Source organism: Crinia signifera, chromosome 1 (assembly GCF_055691185.1).
Source record: "Crinia signifera chromosome 1, ASM5569118v1, whole genome shotgun sequence".
Lineage (NCBI taxonomy): Eukaryota > Metazoa > Chordata > Amphibia > Anura > Myobatrachidae > Crinia > Crinia signifera.
Genome location: NC_139217.1, coordinates 124976566 through 124993389, shown reverse-complemented (window position 1 = coordinate 124993389; position 16824 = coordinate 124976566). Strand labels below are relative to the sequence as shown.

At 46.7% G+C, this 16824-nt stretch overlaps 1 protein-coding gene across 1 annotated transcript in view; it reads left to right on the top strand.

Moving 5' to 3' along the window:
- The window catches only part of LOC146060116 (putative ATP-dependent RNA helicase DDX60), a 370150-nt gene that overhangs the window by 335704 nt on the left and 17622 nt on the right, over window positions 1–16824 (top strand). The window contains exons 37-38 of the mRNA XM_083173025.1: window positions 1099–1241; window positions 3014–3165. Of these exons, the coding sequence (XP_083029151.1) occupies window positions 1099–1241; window positions 3014–3165 (295 nt within the window). The remainder of the gene's footprint in view (window positions 1–1098; window positions 1242–3013; window positions 3166–16824) is intronic.

Genomic DNA, 16824 nt, shown 5'->3' with positions numbered 1-16824 from the left:
CACCTGGTGATAGTGGCCTGTGCTCATGAGTCTATGTAAAGAGTGATCTCATGCCATCAGTTATGCTTACTGTATACTGCATCGCTAGGAGAACTGCAGGACGCTATGTCTATGAAATCCTTTGCCATGGGGACCTGGACGCTCCAACTGACCACTGTACATTGCACGGTCCATATTGCACTGTACTGTATAGATAGAGCCGCAGCACCGTTCAACAATAATGAGATTCACAAGTGTCTCAGACACAACCACGTCCCATTCTCTGCGAATGGCACAGCTTTATCTGTACTTTACTGTATATCAATCGGCTGCTGGATTAGTGGAGTATTATATATATGTATATTGCATGAATATTGTGTGGCGTGCCTCAACACACCTCAATGCGTATGATCATGCTACAAATGTGGCCTGTCAAAACCCTCGTATAGGCGCTGGCACAGTGGATAAGAGTGGCTCCATCTGTAGCTCCACATGAAGATAATGAGGAGGATCTGGTCCAGGTTTTTGGGCAGCAGCAGGGAAACTGATATGGTCAGGGTTGGGCTAATTAGCAGCACCATTAAGTGTTTCCTGGGCAGAACGTCATTGCTCTTGATGGTGGAATAGCTGCCAGAGTGATACGCCAGGGTGTGGGCTATGGTAGGGACCACTGGAGCCTTCTGAAGAATTTGTACTATGCTGTGAAACCTGTATGCTGCAATGCTGTAACCTAACTTGCCTATGCTGATTACCTGGTTAGCTGTTTGCCTGCTACAAAATAAAGACCAAGACTTCATCTTATCCAGTGTATGTGATTCCTTGTCACATTTTACTGTATAATGGGTGTGAATTATTGGATAGGCAGTGTCTAGATAGACAGTCAATAGGACAACCCCAGAAGGTCGACATAAAATAGGTCGACAGGGTTAAAAAGTCAACATGAGAGAGGTCGACATGAAAAAGGTAGGAGGCATTTTTCATGTTGACCTTTTGACCTTTTCACCCTGTCAATCTAATGTCAAACTTTTGGGGTTGACCTATTGCCTGTCTATCTAGACACTGCCTATCTTTCACTAATATTCATTTTAACATGAGTTTGTAATACAATATCACAATCAGACTTTTCAGGTAAAGAGTGCATGAGTTCAGGGCTGGTGGACCATCTGATGTCTTGCACTGAAGGAAGAAGTGCTATCTCCCCCTTTGCCTGTCTGTCAGGAAATACTGATCATGACCTCATGACTGTAGCAAGTGTGAGCAACGTAAGTGTAAGAAATATTGTAAGACACCAAAGAACATGTAAGTAAAGTCCAAGTGAGGCATTTACAGTATGTCAGTCCTATATGTCTTGTACTTCAGTGTAATCTCTCAACCTAACAATCAAGTCTCCTATTTTCTTTAGTATTTGTATTCTGCATATTGAATGCCTGAAGCTTGGGTATAGGTCATTGGGTCGACCAAATTTGGGTCGACCACTGAAGGTAGACAAGACTTAAGTAGACACCTGAAATAGGTTGACACGGCTAAGGTCAATAGAGTTGGAAGGTCGATACAAGCATTAGGTTGACAATAGGAAGGTCGACAGTCAAAAGGTCAACGTGAGGTTTTTTTTGTCCCGAATGTTGACACAGTTAACATGGACACCGTCAAAGTGTACCATGTCCCCTCGCATGGCTCTCTGTGCTTGGCACACTATTTTATTCTCTCACCATGGCGTAGTGGATGGTAAGGCATGAAATACCGCCTGTCAGAACATATCGGCTCAAATAAAAGTGAAAAACTCATGTTGATCCTTTTATTTTCGACCTAATGCTTTTGTTGACATTCCCAACTCTGTTGACTGTAGCCATGTCAACCTATTTCAGATTTTGACATTTGCCCTGTCGACCTTTAGTGGTCAACCCAATGCATGTCGATCTAAATTGGGTCGACCTAGTGACCATCTGGTAGATTTATTATAGCGGCGCCTATCGCGCCGCTATAACAGTTCCTGCTTCGCCTCATTAGCGAGGCGAAGCAGGAGGGGACACCTACAAGATCTATTAAGATCTTGCCGCCGGAGTGGGGGAGCGCTAACTCCCCCCTCCGGCGATGTCCCTCCTGGAGACAGCGCATCAGTTAATACTGATGCGCCGTCTCCTTCCCCCCCGGCCGGCTTACTGCGCATGCGTGGGATCTCGCTAGTCTCGTGAGATCCCAGCGCAGCTCAGCCCAAGCAGCAGGGACAGCGCTGTCCCTGTTGTTAGGTATAGGCATCGCCGTCTGCAGCTGGCGAAGTCGACAGCTGCAGGCGGCGGAACGGTCAGCGATGCTGACCGTTCATAAATCTGGCAGGAGGCAGGGGCGCAGTGCAAAACATCGCCCCTGCGCTATGCCTCCTGCCCCACACCGCCGGCGTTAGAGTAAACGCTCGGCGGGTGTGATAGATCAGGGGAAGCGCTATCCCCTGCTATAACGCACGGGGATAGCGCAGATTCCCCTGATCGTCTATTAATAAATCTACCCCCATATCCCCAGAAGCCCCTAACTTCCAGTTCAGATGTTTTTTGATAAAGGTGTAAATGCCTATACACACTGGGCAACTTTGAGCTGAAAGACGCTCAGTTTACCCATGTGAGCTGCTTTCAGCTCGAAAGCCACCCAGTGTACAGGACAGCGATGAGAGGTTAGTGCTAATGCGTGCTCCTGGATCATCGCTAGCCTGGCCGCTCATCTGCTGGTATTACCAGATGTCCGACGGGATAGATGACTTTCCATAGCGTACTGCTATGGAAAGTCGTCCACATCCGAGAGAATCGCTTAAATGATTGTATATGCACTGAGCGTTTTTTTTTTAGCCCAGAGATATTCCCCACTATCAGTCAGCATACACACAGGGCAAAAGCACCCAGTGTGTATGTTCCTTAGAAAGGTCAGTCATTGACAAATATTTTCAAAAGGAAATTGGCAGTCCATAGCCTTTACCTGCTTTGCCAGAAAGCAGGAGAAGTGCTTTAAATATGTTTTATTTCATTGTCATACTCTTTTTCCACAGCTCATGCAACAAACGGCTCATATTTCTGACAAACACATTCCATTGTTACCCCTGAATTGTACTGATGGTTGTGGAAGAAACCTGTTCCTGAACTCCTATGCCCTTGATTTTTACAAACATGGATCCTTAAAAGCGATTGCAAATGATAATGGGTATGTATTTCTCTAAAATCGTATGTACTGTACCAGAGATTACAGGGGTGGGGTCCTGGGGTGCACACCAATTGAGAGGTGCGACCCTGCGGAGAACTTTCAGTAGAACTGCATACAAAGTCAAAGGTGCAGGTGCACAAATCAAACTCCCAATTTAATGAATATTGCAATAAAGTTTTGCATTTTTAGCGAGGTTCTTCGCTTATTTATGGCCATAAGTAACGGCTTGCCCACCGCGTCCAGGTGACCTCATTAGTCGGGCAAGTCCCTAACATTTTGGGGGGTACAAATCTAGGGCACAGGGCACCCCAAAATGGTGCAGCCGAGTGACCCCAGGGCAACACAAGACTGAAAGAAATATATAGTGAAACAAAGTGAGGATAGGTTAGTGAGAGAGGCTGCTAAAGATAGCAGGGGTAAGTAAGTGAGAGGTAGAAATGAGAGATAAAGTAGTGAGAGGTGAAGTAGTGAGAGGTAAAGGTGAGAAATGAATTACATTGAAATAAAACACACAATAGGGTTGAAAGTGAATATGAAAATAAGTGTTAATTTGTGTTGCTCCTGAGGCCAAACAGCCACACCAGTCCAGGGGGGCCCACAACCCAGAAATGCACCCCCCCCCCCCCCCCCCCATCTGATAATCCATTATACAGGTCTCACCTTGTTCTGCATGCAGTCTAAGAAATGTCAGGAACCTAATTAAAACCAATATATAGGACAGGTGGGCATGGGTGCTACCACCAGGCGCAGAAGGGGTTTCTGGCCTTCTATTGTTTATGAAAATACACGGCATTAGATATACAGGGGTGGGGTCCTGGGGTGCACACCAATTGAGAGGTGCAACTCTGCGAAGACCTTTCAGTAGAACTGCATACAAAGTCAAAGGTGCAGGTGCACAAATCAAACTCCCAATTTAATGAATATTGCAACAAAGTTTTGAATTTTTAGCGAGGTTCTTCACTTATTTATGGCCATAAGTAACGGCTTGCCCACGGCGTCCAGGTGACCTCATTAGTCGGGCAAGTCCCTAACATTTTGGTGGGTATCAATCTAGGGCACAGGGCACCCCAAAACGGTGCAGCGGAGTGACCCCAGAGCAACACAAGACTGAAAGAAATATATAGTGAAACAAAGTGAGGATAGGTTAGTGAGAGAGGCTGCTAAAAATAGCAGGGGTAAGTAAGTGAGAGGTAGAAATGAGAGATAAAGTAGTGAGAGGTACCAGAGATTAACAAAGTATTGTGGGAATAAATAATGCATTTATCTTTATGGAGATTTACAGTATTTGCATTTCAACAATAAATGTTATTCAGTAAATATTAATTAAAAAAAATACAAATAAAAGAATTTCCAATTTAATATTGTATAATAATATTGAAACTCAGTATTTTGCTCAGTTTGTCAGATATCCTAGTGATAATCACACCAGGGGCGAAATGTAATAGGGTGCGTTTTTTTAGACTAAAAAAAAATCGCACCAAATCGCACCTTTAAAAATCGCGTTTTTTGCCGCGAATTCGCATATGTAATGAGATGCGAATTAGCGGCAAAAAATGCGATTTGCCGCGATTTAGGTCGATTTTTAGTCATGAAAATGTGCGCATTTTCAGTCCTGAAAATGTGCGCATTTTCATATATGCGATTTTGGTTGTCAAAAAAAAAAAGAAAAAAAACGGCGTGCGGTCCCCCCCCTAAGCATAACCAGCCCCGGGCTCAAAAAGCCGGTGCTGGTATCATAAAATCAAAGGAACAATCAAGTTGGGGTTCCCTGGATTTTATAAAACCAGCACCAGGCTCAAGGTCCGGCGCTGGTTCCCAAAATACGGGGGACAAAATGACTAGGGGTCCCCCGTATTTTAAGAACCAGCACCGGACACAACCAGCCAGCAGGGTAATGCCACAGCCGGGGGGAGACTTTTTATACAAGTCCCCCCGGCCAAAGCATTAACCCCCTGGCTGGTCAGCATGGGCAGGGGTCCTGGGGAAGTGGGGACCCCCCCAATGAAGGGGTCCCCCCCCTCCAGGACTTACCAGCCCATGCTGATAGTCCGGGGCTGTCCCCGATGCCCCTGGGCGGTGGGCATCGGGCTGATATTTGGTGTAAAAGAATAGATAAACTATTGTTTTTTACTGTGGCACTACAAGTGCCAGCAAGCCTCCCCAGCAAGCTGGGACTTGGAGAACCACAAGTCCCAGCCTGCTGGGCATTAAAGGGCCCGCTGGCACTTGTAGTTCCACAGTTAAAAAAATAGTGCACAAAACACACTGACACACATTTTAAATAAAACTTTAATACACACATTACACACATACTAATACTTACCTATCTTCTTCCCGTAGGTAGCCCTGGTCCTGATGTCCTCCGGTCCTGTGTCGGCGTTCCTCTTCATGTCGACGTCCTTCTTGAAGTCGACGTCCCTGTCGGCGATGGCGTCCGGTGTCCGGGTCCGACGAAATCCATGGAGGAAGCTGTGGAAGGAAACCATACTCACCTGTCCCAGCGCGACGTAGTCCAGGTAAGGGTCTTGGAAAAAAAACAAACCGACACCCGAATCCAAGCGGACACGACGGAGACGCAACGGTGTTTACATCGTGCGGCTCCGCCTCCCGAATGCCGCTATTGGCCGCCTTGCGGCCTAGCGGCCAATCAGGAGCCGCTAGGCCGCAAGGCGGCCAATAGCGGCATTCGGGAGGCGGAGCCGCACGATGTAAACAAACACACGTGCGTCTCCGTCGTGTCCGCTTGGATTCGGGTGTCGGTTTTTTTTTTTTCCAAGACCCTTACCTGGACTACGTCGCGCTGGGACAGGTGAGTATGGTTTCCTTCCACAGCTTCCTCCATGGATTTCGTCGGACCCGGACACCGGACGCCATCGCCGACAGGGACGTCGACTTCAAGAAGGACGTCGACATGAAGAGGAACGCCGACACAGGACCGGAGGACATCAGGACCAGGGCTACCTACGGGAAGAAGATAGGTAAGTATTAGTATGTGTGTAATGTGTGTATTAAAGTTTTATTTAAAATGTGTGTCAGTGTGTTTTGTGCACTATTTTTTTAACTGTGGAACTACAAGTGCCAGCGGGCCCTTTAATGCCCAGCAGGCTGGGACTTGTGGTTCTCCAAGTCCCAGCTTGCTGGGGAGGCTTGCTGGCACTTGTAGTGCCACAGTAAAAAACAATAGTTTATCTATTCTTTTACACCAAATATCAGCCCGATGCCCACCGCCCAGGGGCATCGGGGACAGCCCCGGACTATCAGCATGGGCTGGTAAGTCCTGGAGGGGGGGGACCCCTTCATTGGGGGGGTCCCCACTTCCCCAGGACCCCTGCCCATGCTGACCAGCCAGGGGGTTAATGCTTTGGCCGGGGGGACTTGTATAAAAAGTCTCCCCCCGGCTGTGGCATTACCCTGCTGGCTGGTTGTGTCCGGTGCTGGTTCTTAAAATACGGGGGACCCCTAGTCATTTTGTCCCCCGTATTTTGGGAACCAGCGCCGGACCTTGAGCCTGGTGCTGGTTTTATAAAATCCAGGGAACCCCAACTTGATTGTTCCTTTGATTTTATGATACCAGCACCGGCTTTTTGAGCCCGGGGCTGGTTATGCTTAGGGGGGGGACCGCACGCCGTTTTTTTTCTGTTTTTTTGTTTTAACTATTTTTTTACAACAGAACCATGCACAGATCTCAATGATCTGTGCATGTTTCTGATAAAAGCGCCAGGCAGAACCTGGTCTATTTTTTTTGCGATTTTTAGTAAGCTTTACTAAAAATCGCAACCCATTAAATATGCGACTTCTATCCTTTTTAATGGGAAAACATCTGGATGCGATTTTTAGTCTAACTAAAAATCGCACCTTTAAAAAATGCGATTTTTCCCGCAAATCGCACCCTATAAAATATGCGATTTTCGGGAAATGCCCGAAAACGGCATATTTTGCGGGAAAAATCGCAAAAAAAAAAAAAACGCACCCTATTACATTTCGCCCCAGGAGTCTGATGCCTGTTTACAGATACTGTGCTTGTATTTACTTACACCTTGTATATACTTTATTGCGAGAAAAGGCTTTGTTTTCATGGAAAGGGTGTTCACTCTGTGGTACTGAAGTTATCAAAAATCAAGTTATAACAACATAAATAGGAATGATATGACCTGAAAATTATCACTGCACTTCAGGGGAGCAAGGTGCTCCCTCTAAATTTAAGAGAGGCGGCAAAGAGTGACAGGGTAGTGGTAGCAACGGGCAGGCTGGGGACAGAGAGGAGCCATTTTAAAAACTCACATTGACATCAATGGGCAGCCGCTGATTGTCTGAGGCAGCCATTGATTATGTCTCTCAGCCATTCAGCAGTTCCCCATTGACATTAATGGGACATCGTCGCCCGCAATGCAGGCTCTGATGGCACCTCCACACTGCCAACATCCTAACACAGCCGCCACCCCCATGCTGCTGATACAGCAACACAGCCAGGCACCTAAATGATAAGGACATTGCCACAACTCCTGCACTGCTTCCACAAACTGGCATTAGTAAAGCGAGGACACCGCGATCACCTCAAAACTGAGGACACCGGCAGCACCATCAAACTGTGGTATTTCTGTACTGCCCACGGTATTTCTGTACTGCTGACACTACCTGCATTGAATACAACACAGCACTCCTGTTCTGCAAACACAGCCAGCACCCCTGCACTAAGGACACTGCTGGAACTACTGCACTGCTGCCACCCTGATCTGAGGGAATCACCAGCACCCTTGTGCTGCCAATACTCCCTGGCCACAGAAAGAGTATTGGTCTATTAGATCCAAACAATGGCCCTTATTCTAATCGGCACGGTACGGCCCGCGTGCGGCCGTACCGCCGATGTTTTTGGTCTGCACATGCGCAGAGGTCATTCTGCGCATGTGCAGCCCCCTTCGCCGCAGACGTCTTTCGTCCGCCGCAAAGGGGGCGTATAGGGGCGTGAGAGGCATCATGCCCTCATTTCCCTATGTGTACGCCCCGCGTTTCATGGGCGTTCCCATGCAAACGCGGGGCGTATGCATGGTAATGAGGGCATGACGCCCTCATTACCATGACATGGGGGCGGAAAGCTGACGTCGCCGGATGTCAGCTTTCAGCCCCCATACAAGCTACCACACGGACGATTGTCCGTGTGGTCTCAGCTTGCGGGAGCTGCCGCGGCGTGCGGCCCTGCCTTCGATGGTCGACGACCATCGAATGCAGGGGGCAGCTCCCACCATGGTGGAGGCGTAGCCTCCACCATTTTAATGCGGATCGCCAGCCGTCCGTGTACGGACGGCCGTGGCGATCCGTCTGGTGGGCGGCCCTTGGTTTGTGCGGTCGGAGCCCCGTGTGCGGCTCTGACCGCACCAACCAGAATAAGGGCCCATATCTGACCTACAGTACTGTAATCATTTCACATTGTATCCAGCCTGCACTGTCTCCGACCCATACTTTATCCAACATGCACTGTATCCTGCATTATATCCAACCCACTCTGCATCCCGCATTGTATCTAATTTGCACTGTATCCTGTACTATATCTAATATGCATTGTATTCAAGCTCCTCTATACCCCACCTGCATCAGGGGCATAGCCAGAGTGAAGCCAGCGGAGCGCAAGCTCCAGGCACTGAAGAGTAGCAGGGCGTCTGGCACCACACTGGCTGTCCTCCCTCTGGGTGCTGACCGCCCGTCCACAGCGGAGGTGTAGAGTCTCTGACAGCATTACAGAGACCCTGCGCCTCAGCCGCCGCCACAGAAAAGACATGCTAGAGGACATGCGGGAGGACCTCTGGCAGCTATCTCCTTTGCGGCAGTGGCAGCCATCTTTGGAGGGGCGCATGGTCTTTGTAATGCTGTCAGAGACTCTTCGCCTCTGCGGCGGACAGGCAGGTGGACATGTGGGCAATTTAACTCCAACTGGACAAGACACATTTATCTCCCCCTGGGCAATGAGCATTTAACTCCCACTGGGCAGCAAGCATGTAACCCCCTATGGCAACAGGCATGTAACCCCCCGGCTACTAGAATGTAACCCCCTATAACAATGGGCATGTAATCCCCCTTGGCAGCAGTCATGTAATTCCCCCCTGGCAATGAGCATGGAACCCCTGGAAACCAGAATATAGGTAAGCAGCACTAGTGGGGGAAGTATGTGTTTAAGGCAGGAATGATATGACCTGAAAATGATCACTGCACTACAGAGGGGGGGCATTATATTTGTAAGCAGCACTAGGATGGGCATCATGTGTGTAACGCAGTGGCACTACAGGGGGGCATTATATGTGAAAGTGACACTACTGTGTGTAATGGGGCATTACTGGGGGCATTATATGTGTATGAGACACTACAGGGGGCATTATGCATGTAAGCAGCACTACAGGGTGCATTATGTGTAAGGTGTGTGGCATAATGTGTAATGAGCATTATGGTGTGGCATACAAGTGAATTAAGCATTATGATGTGTGGCATGTGCAATGGGCATTACAGTGTGTGGCATAACATCTACTAGACATTACGGTGTGGATCATAATGTGTAGGGGGCAATATGGTGTGTGGCATATTCTGCAATGGGCATTACAGTTTGCGTGGCATGTGTAAGGAGCGTTACTATAAGAATAAAAACATACCGTTGCTCATGTCACCATGTCAGCTATCTACTCCTCTGGCCTGCACTGTATTTGACCAATACTTTATCCAACCTGCAATATATCCTGCACTGTATCCAACAAACTCTGTATCCCACTCTGTATCCAACCCACTATTTATTGCAGTGTTTCCAACCCACACTAAACCCCGCACTGTATCCGATGCACACTAACAGACACTCTAACTGACCCACACTGTGGGCCAGATGTATCAAGCTTCAAAAACTGATAATGTTGAGAGTTATAAACAACCAGCCAATTGGCTCCTACCTGCCATTTTTAAAACCCAGCCTGTAACATGGCAGTTAGGAGCTGATTGACTGGTTGTTTATCACTCTCCATTTGACCACTTTTTTAAGTTTGATACATATGACCCAGTATCATGTACTGTATCTGATATGAACTGTATCTTGCACAGTAACTGACCAACATTGTATTCGACGTGCACTGTATCCTGCACTGTATTTGATGCGACAAGTATCCTGCACTTATTTGATCTGCACTGTAAACCTCTGTGTTTGCTGGTGTAGCATAGTGTAATCCTGTGTGTGCAGCTGCAGTGCGGGAAAGGGAAGAAGGAACAATTTTAGCTTGTTTATCAATTTTTTATAAAAAAAAAATCCAAATCCCAAAACAGTCACAGGGGTTTTGCAAATCCAAAGCCGCACGACGAATCAGAGCCAAATTCAAATACAAAATATGGCCTGGTGCACATCTCTAATGGGGATGCGGTCAGGATGCTGAGGTCAGTATACCGGAGATGGCATCCTGACTATCATCAGAAGACCACCTTTGCCAGAGCCTTTATAAGATCAAGCTGTCGACGCTTGATCAGTAAGTATGCAGGCCGGGTTACACTCGGGGATTGGGGGATTAGCTTTAGGCACTAATGTTGGTACTGTTGGTACCAAAAAGGGGGGCTATTGTTAGGCACTAGCGGGGAGAGTTAGGGTTTGGCTGTGTGGGGGATTTAGGTTAAGTGTAGACACCAATAAGGAAGTGTTGGGGTAGGGGAATTGGAAGGGTATGTATATTTACCTCACCCCAGTTGGGATTTCGTGCTTCGGGATGCCGGGATCAGTATATTGACTGTCAGTCATCCATATGTATGCCCTCTAATATATATATATTAGCTGACCCACCCGGCGTTGCCCGGGAAAACCTGGGGTTTCTTTATTTCCAAAATTGCTGAAAAATGTCATCTTACAGTATGCTGTGCCAAAGACCTAAGATTGTAATTTGTTATAGATTCCACCATAATGTTAGAATGTGTTTGCATTGATACTCAATGACGGCAATGAAATCAGGTGTGGTGTTGTTGTTTGAAACACAATGCTCCTGAGTTGATAACTTGTATGTGTTGATGAATTCCATATCCACTCCTGAGATTTAGCACTTATGACATACCCTCCAACATCTGAGGGTCAGAAATCAGTACAAAATCAGAAAGGGACGTGGCCACACCTCCATTTCTATACTTTCAATGGTACAGTTTCCAGGGTGTGTAATTACAGGCGCTGAGTGCGTGGGGACCCGGGGTGGGTGTTACTTACCGCGCCATAATTAATTAAAAATTCACTGCTCCCTGCCAGTGCCACTCACCGAACCTGCCTGCAGCAGTCTCTGAGGTCTGGGGATCTGTAAAGCACATGCACTGGGCATCTCTACCAAACAGTGGGGCAGCCCCTGAGTGTGGAAGCAGGTCCGTGGGCCTGGCCACATGATGTCATGACGCGACGCATGCTACCCGCACCACTGTAATGCACCACTGGGAATGGGTGCAATGGGCCAAATTCTTCCCTACACCCGCCGGGCCAATCCACTGATCCAGCCATCACAATCATCAATGGGTGCATTGATAAGGTTTGAGTGTAAGAAGTTGAAGAATAAGACTGAGAAAAAGATTTGCCATGTTACAAAGTGTACAATTTACTCAATAAATCGTGAAAAAAAATGTAAGTGTACATAGAAGTACAATCAAGAAATGAAAGTAGGATTAAAAAATAAGTTCTGATTCAAACTGATAATTGTTTGGATGGGGTGGGTTGTGAAACAAATCTATAGGTGTGGGTATGGATATTGTGGGCATAATTGGTGTTTGTTACACCTACAGGGGGTCCTCAATTGATGGGATTTTCACTACAGTGTCACGGTCACAGTGTCACCATAGGGGGATTCTCAATTGGGGTCCAGGTGGTCTTTTAGGTACCCTTTACAATCCTGTAGGTCTCTTCTCCTTGAGCTTACGGTCTCCCTTAATGATAGTCAATCACTGAGGGAGACTGTAGGCTCCAGGAGAAGAGACCAACGGGATTGTAAAGGGGTCCCTAAAAGACCACCTGAACCCCAATTGGAAATCCCCCTACGGTGACACTGTAGTGAAAATTTCTCATCAACTGGGGACCCCCTGTAGGTGTACCAAACACCAATTATGCCCACAATATCCATATCCCCTCCACCTATAGATTTGTTTCGCAACCCACCCCCATCCAAACCATTATCAGTTTGAATCTGAATTTATTTTTTAATCCTACTTTCATTTCTTGATTGTACTTCTATGTACACATATTTTTTTCACGATTTATTGAGTAAATTGTACACTATAACGTGACAAATCTTCATCTCAGTCTTATTCTTCAACTTCTTACACTCATAACATTCAAACAAATGCATGCAGCGCTCATGCCCATCGACCAAACATTATCTATGAACCAAAAGAGTCTGGGAAACCCTTAAGGCAGAGCAGTGCCTGATATCCAACTGACTAACAGGGTGAGTGCAGTGTAGCCACTTTGTATTGATCAATGGGTGCATTGGCCAGGACAAAGATTTCTCAGTGCAACTGGCCGGGGAGTGCAGTGACAGGCTGGAGGACTGGAGAGACGGATATGGGGTACAAAGTAGAAACGGTACATTAGGTACAGTTTTTATTTGCCGGTACAGACTGTTAAATAAACGGCAAATAATTTTTTATGTGTTCTGTGTGTTTGTGTGTGTTGTACTGTTTTTGTGTGTGTGTTGTAGTGTATGTGGTTGTGTGTGTTGTATTGTATGTATCTGTCCAATGCGTAAGTGTGTGAGGTGTGCTATGTATATACAGTATGTGTGTGTTGTGTCTTTGTGTATCTGTGCAATGTTTAAGTGTGTGTTTTGTGTGTGTTGTACTGTTTTTTTGGTGTGTGTGGTGAATGTGGGTGTATGTTGTGCTGTTAGAGGTATGTTATGTGTGTGTGTTGTGTGTATCTGCCCAATGTGTAAGTGCGTAAGGTGTGCTTTGTATAAATCTGTGTGTGTGTAGTGTGCTGTGTGTATCTGTGCAATGTTTAAGTGTGTGTGTTCTGTGTATTGTACTGTTTTTGGGTGTGTGTTGTAGTGAATGTGGGTGTGTGTTGTACTGTGAGTGGTGTGTTATGTGTGTATGTGTTGTGTTGTGTGTATCTGCCGAATGTGTAAGTTTGTGAGGTGCGCCACGTATATATGTGTGTGTAGTGTGCTGTGCGTATCCTGGCAATGTTTAAGTGTGTGTGTTCTGTGTGTTTGTTGTACTGTTTTTGGGTGTGTGTTGTAGTGTGTATGGATTTGTATTGTATTGCATGTGGTGTGTTGTGTGTGTGTGTATCTGTCCAATGTGTAAGTGTGTGAGGTGCTCGACGTATAAATGTGTGTGTTGTGTGCTATTTGTGCGTATGTGGTGTACTGTGTGTGTGTGTGTGCGTGTACAATGTGTACGTGTGTGTGTGTGTTATTTGTGGTCCATGTATATCCTCAATTATTCATAATTGTTTAAAGCCTTCACCATAATGTTAGAATGTGTCATTCATACTCAATGACAGCAATGCAATCAGGTGTGGAGTTGTTCCTTCGACAACGGTTTCCCAGATCGTCAATCTTTTCCCCAGATCATCAATGAAGGCAAATTAAAACTTGGTGTTTTCTAAATTTCTAAGTGAAATTTCCCAAAAACGGATTCGAGGTGCACACCACCGGGTATAGAGGTACCTTGTTGCCAAATTTGGGGGCTCTGAGTGCCACGGTGTGTCCGCAATGCAACGGACACACACACGCACACACACTCTTCAATTTATTATATAGAAGATATACAGATTTAAAAAATGACAATGCGCAAAGGTAAAGAACTGTATATAAAGGTAAAAAATACCAATCCAGAGGGATATTTTTTCTGCGGCAGACGTCAGGGGCCAGAGGGATTACATTGGGTAGAGAGTGAGGTCACGACCTTTCCAGCACCAGAAAGGATAAAACTTCTGGACTGCCCAGAGACAGCCCTGGCTCCTCCCTCCTCTACCCCGCCTCCTAGGCCAGCTTACTTTCAGTTTTAGTTGTGCTGGCAGGAGCCAACACGCATTTTGAAAGGGCTGCTGTTAAAGCAGCTTAAACTTCGTTTTTAATTATTATTTTTTTTTATTCTTATTTTTACACTGACTGGAGTCAGTGACAAAGCAGCAGCGCCGGGGGTCTTTTAGACCCCTGCACTGCGCTCCATCACCCGAACACCACCCACGTGGCTCCCACAAGTGGAGGTGTTCGGCTGGCTCTGAAGCACTGGAGAGCACAGCCGCGACGGGGACCGGGACATCAGCGGTGAGCACCGCTTACAGATAACGCGCTCCCCGCTGGGAGCGCGCGCGTGCGCATTTCTAATGGCGGCTGAGCAGCTCGGCGAGGGGGATCCCTGAGCTGCACTAGCAAGCGGCAGAACCGCCGCCTCTCGTAGTGTTGTGCACTCTGTCCCGCTGGACCACCAGGGAGACTTTGAGTGTGGGCAGTGGCGTCGGTAAGCGGGGCCGCCCGGCAAGCCCTGATTTCTTCCTGCCTGCCTGCTGCATAGTGATAGAGGGACACGGAGAGCACTTTGCCAGTCCGGGGTCCACCTCTTCACAGCCAGGCCATTTGGGCAAATCTCCCCTGTACCTCTCCTACTGGAGCACAGGGTACAGTACTTTATGCTCCTGCCAGCCTTTGTGCTTTGCGGAGCTCAGTGCCACTTTTATTATTATTTGCATTGTGCTATGTCTCATAACTGTGTTAACACCATCACTGCATGTCAGAAGTATAGGTGTTAGCTGTACCAGTTTAGCTGCCTCTTGTACAATCTTAGAGGACAGCGATAGTGACATAGGGACTCCTATATTGGTGTCCTGCACTCATTGCAAGTCCGGCCAGGCTGGGCATATGAGTATAGCCTAATGGCGCGGCTACCCTTTCAAAAAGGGACGCCATTGTAAGGACGTAGCTGGTCAGGAGGGGAGCTTACCGCAGGGTTTTGCTCCCAGAGACCATAACACTTTCCCAGCTATCACGCGGTTCTGGCGGTCATTTTAACATAAAAAAACTTGCCGCCATTGCACGCTGCTGAAGCTCCTGACTGCTAATGCCAGGGCTGTGCTTAAGCTTGTCCTGGTTAACTGCATATTGAATGCAGTAGCTCCCCCAGGTTCTGTGATCAGACAGTGGGGTTTAGAGCATAGTGGGACAGTATTGGGCTGTATGTAAATTAGGTCATAGCACTCCTGTGTTATATACCATGGTGTTGTTGATGGCCTGGGCAGCTCATCTCCTTATACTGTCTCTCTTATCCAGTGATTCTATCTCTGGTTACCTATACCTACTCTCTCTCCCTGTGTGTGTGTGTGTGTGTGTGTGTGTGTGTGTGTGTGTGTGTGTGTGTGGTGTATATATTGTCAGGTGGAAAGTGTATAACTCAGTTTACATTGTCATCTGAGGCATGTGTCTGTGGCCTTTCCTGATGTATTTCAGGGTTGCCGACCCTCCCGGAAAATCGGGTCCCCCTCCCGGCCCCCCGGAAGGGAGGGCAACCCTCCCGGAATCTGGGGGACCCCCCTGAACCCACCGAATCGCGGCATGTAAATGCCGCAATCCGCGGGTCTCAGAGGAGGGGGCGAAGCTAAAATGGCACAATCGCGGCATTTTAGCCCCGCCCCCTCCATGGATATCAGTAATTTCTACTATTTCCCGTAGTGGGGGGCGGGGCTTAATGACATCACCGTCAAGCCCCGCCCCCCGCTCGGGTAAGGAAAGTCTCCTCTCCGGGCTTCTCCCGGAGAGGAGCATTAAAAAGTCGGCAACCCTGATGTATTTTTCCTCTGTGACATAGAGATCGTTAGATTTCTGCAATAAGCCTCTAATTGTGCAATTTGTATCTGCTGGCTGACAAAATAAAAACCCCTTCTTGCTTTCTTCTAGAAAGATACTGTGTTCTCAGATTACAGTTTATGGGGGGACAGTTTGCTGCCAGCTAGGTCATACAGAGGACAGCAGGAAGTTTTATACCCTGCTATCAGAGTGACACAGAGGTCACTCCATTAATCAAAGGCAAGGGCAGCAATGTCTAATGCAGATAGCATGACTTGTATGTTACTAACTCATGAGTTAGCAAAGTTTTCCATAGCAAGTCAATTAGAAATCACAGTGTGTGCAGCCATTACAGTTCTGGTCCAGACACATAGGGGGAAATTTACTAAAGGAAATTTGTAAAAAATAGGTGTATTTGTATCCAGAAATACACTTTTTTTTTACATTTACTATCCCGAAAATACGGCAATTCATATTCGTATTGATAGCACATCAATACGAATATGAATTGCCGTATTTTCGGGATAGTAAATGTAAAAAATAAGTGTATTTCTGGATACAAATACACCTATTTTTTTTACAAATTTTCTTTAGTAAATTTCCCCCATAGTGTAAGACACCTCTGCTAACTTTTAAACCCTCAGAAAACGAAAGAAACAAGAATTCCTACAAGGGGCACTCTGGGCTGACATATGCAAATTTCATCAGCATATATTCCATATATTGTGTTAAGTGTCCCAAGAAAATGTTAAAACTTAACTTTTATTTATTCTACTGTTAAGAACTGCGAAATATTAAAAATAAAGTGAAAAAAAGGTGCATTCAAGTGATCAAAATAATTAAAATAGAGCTGTCCGTCTTCAATGTGTCTTAGGTCTTTTGGTCAAATGAC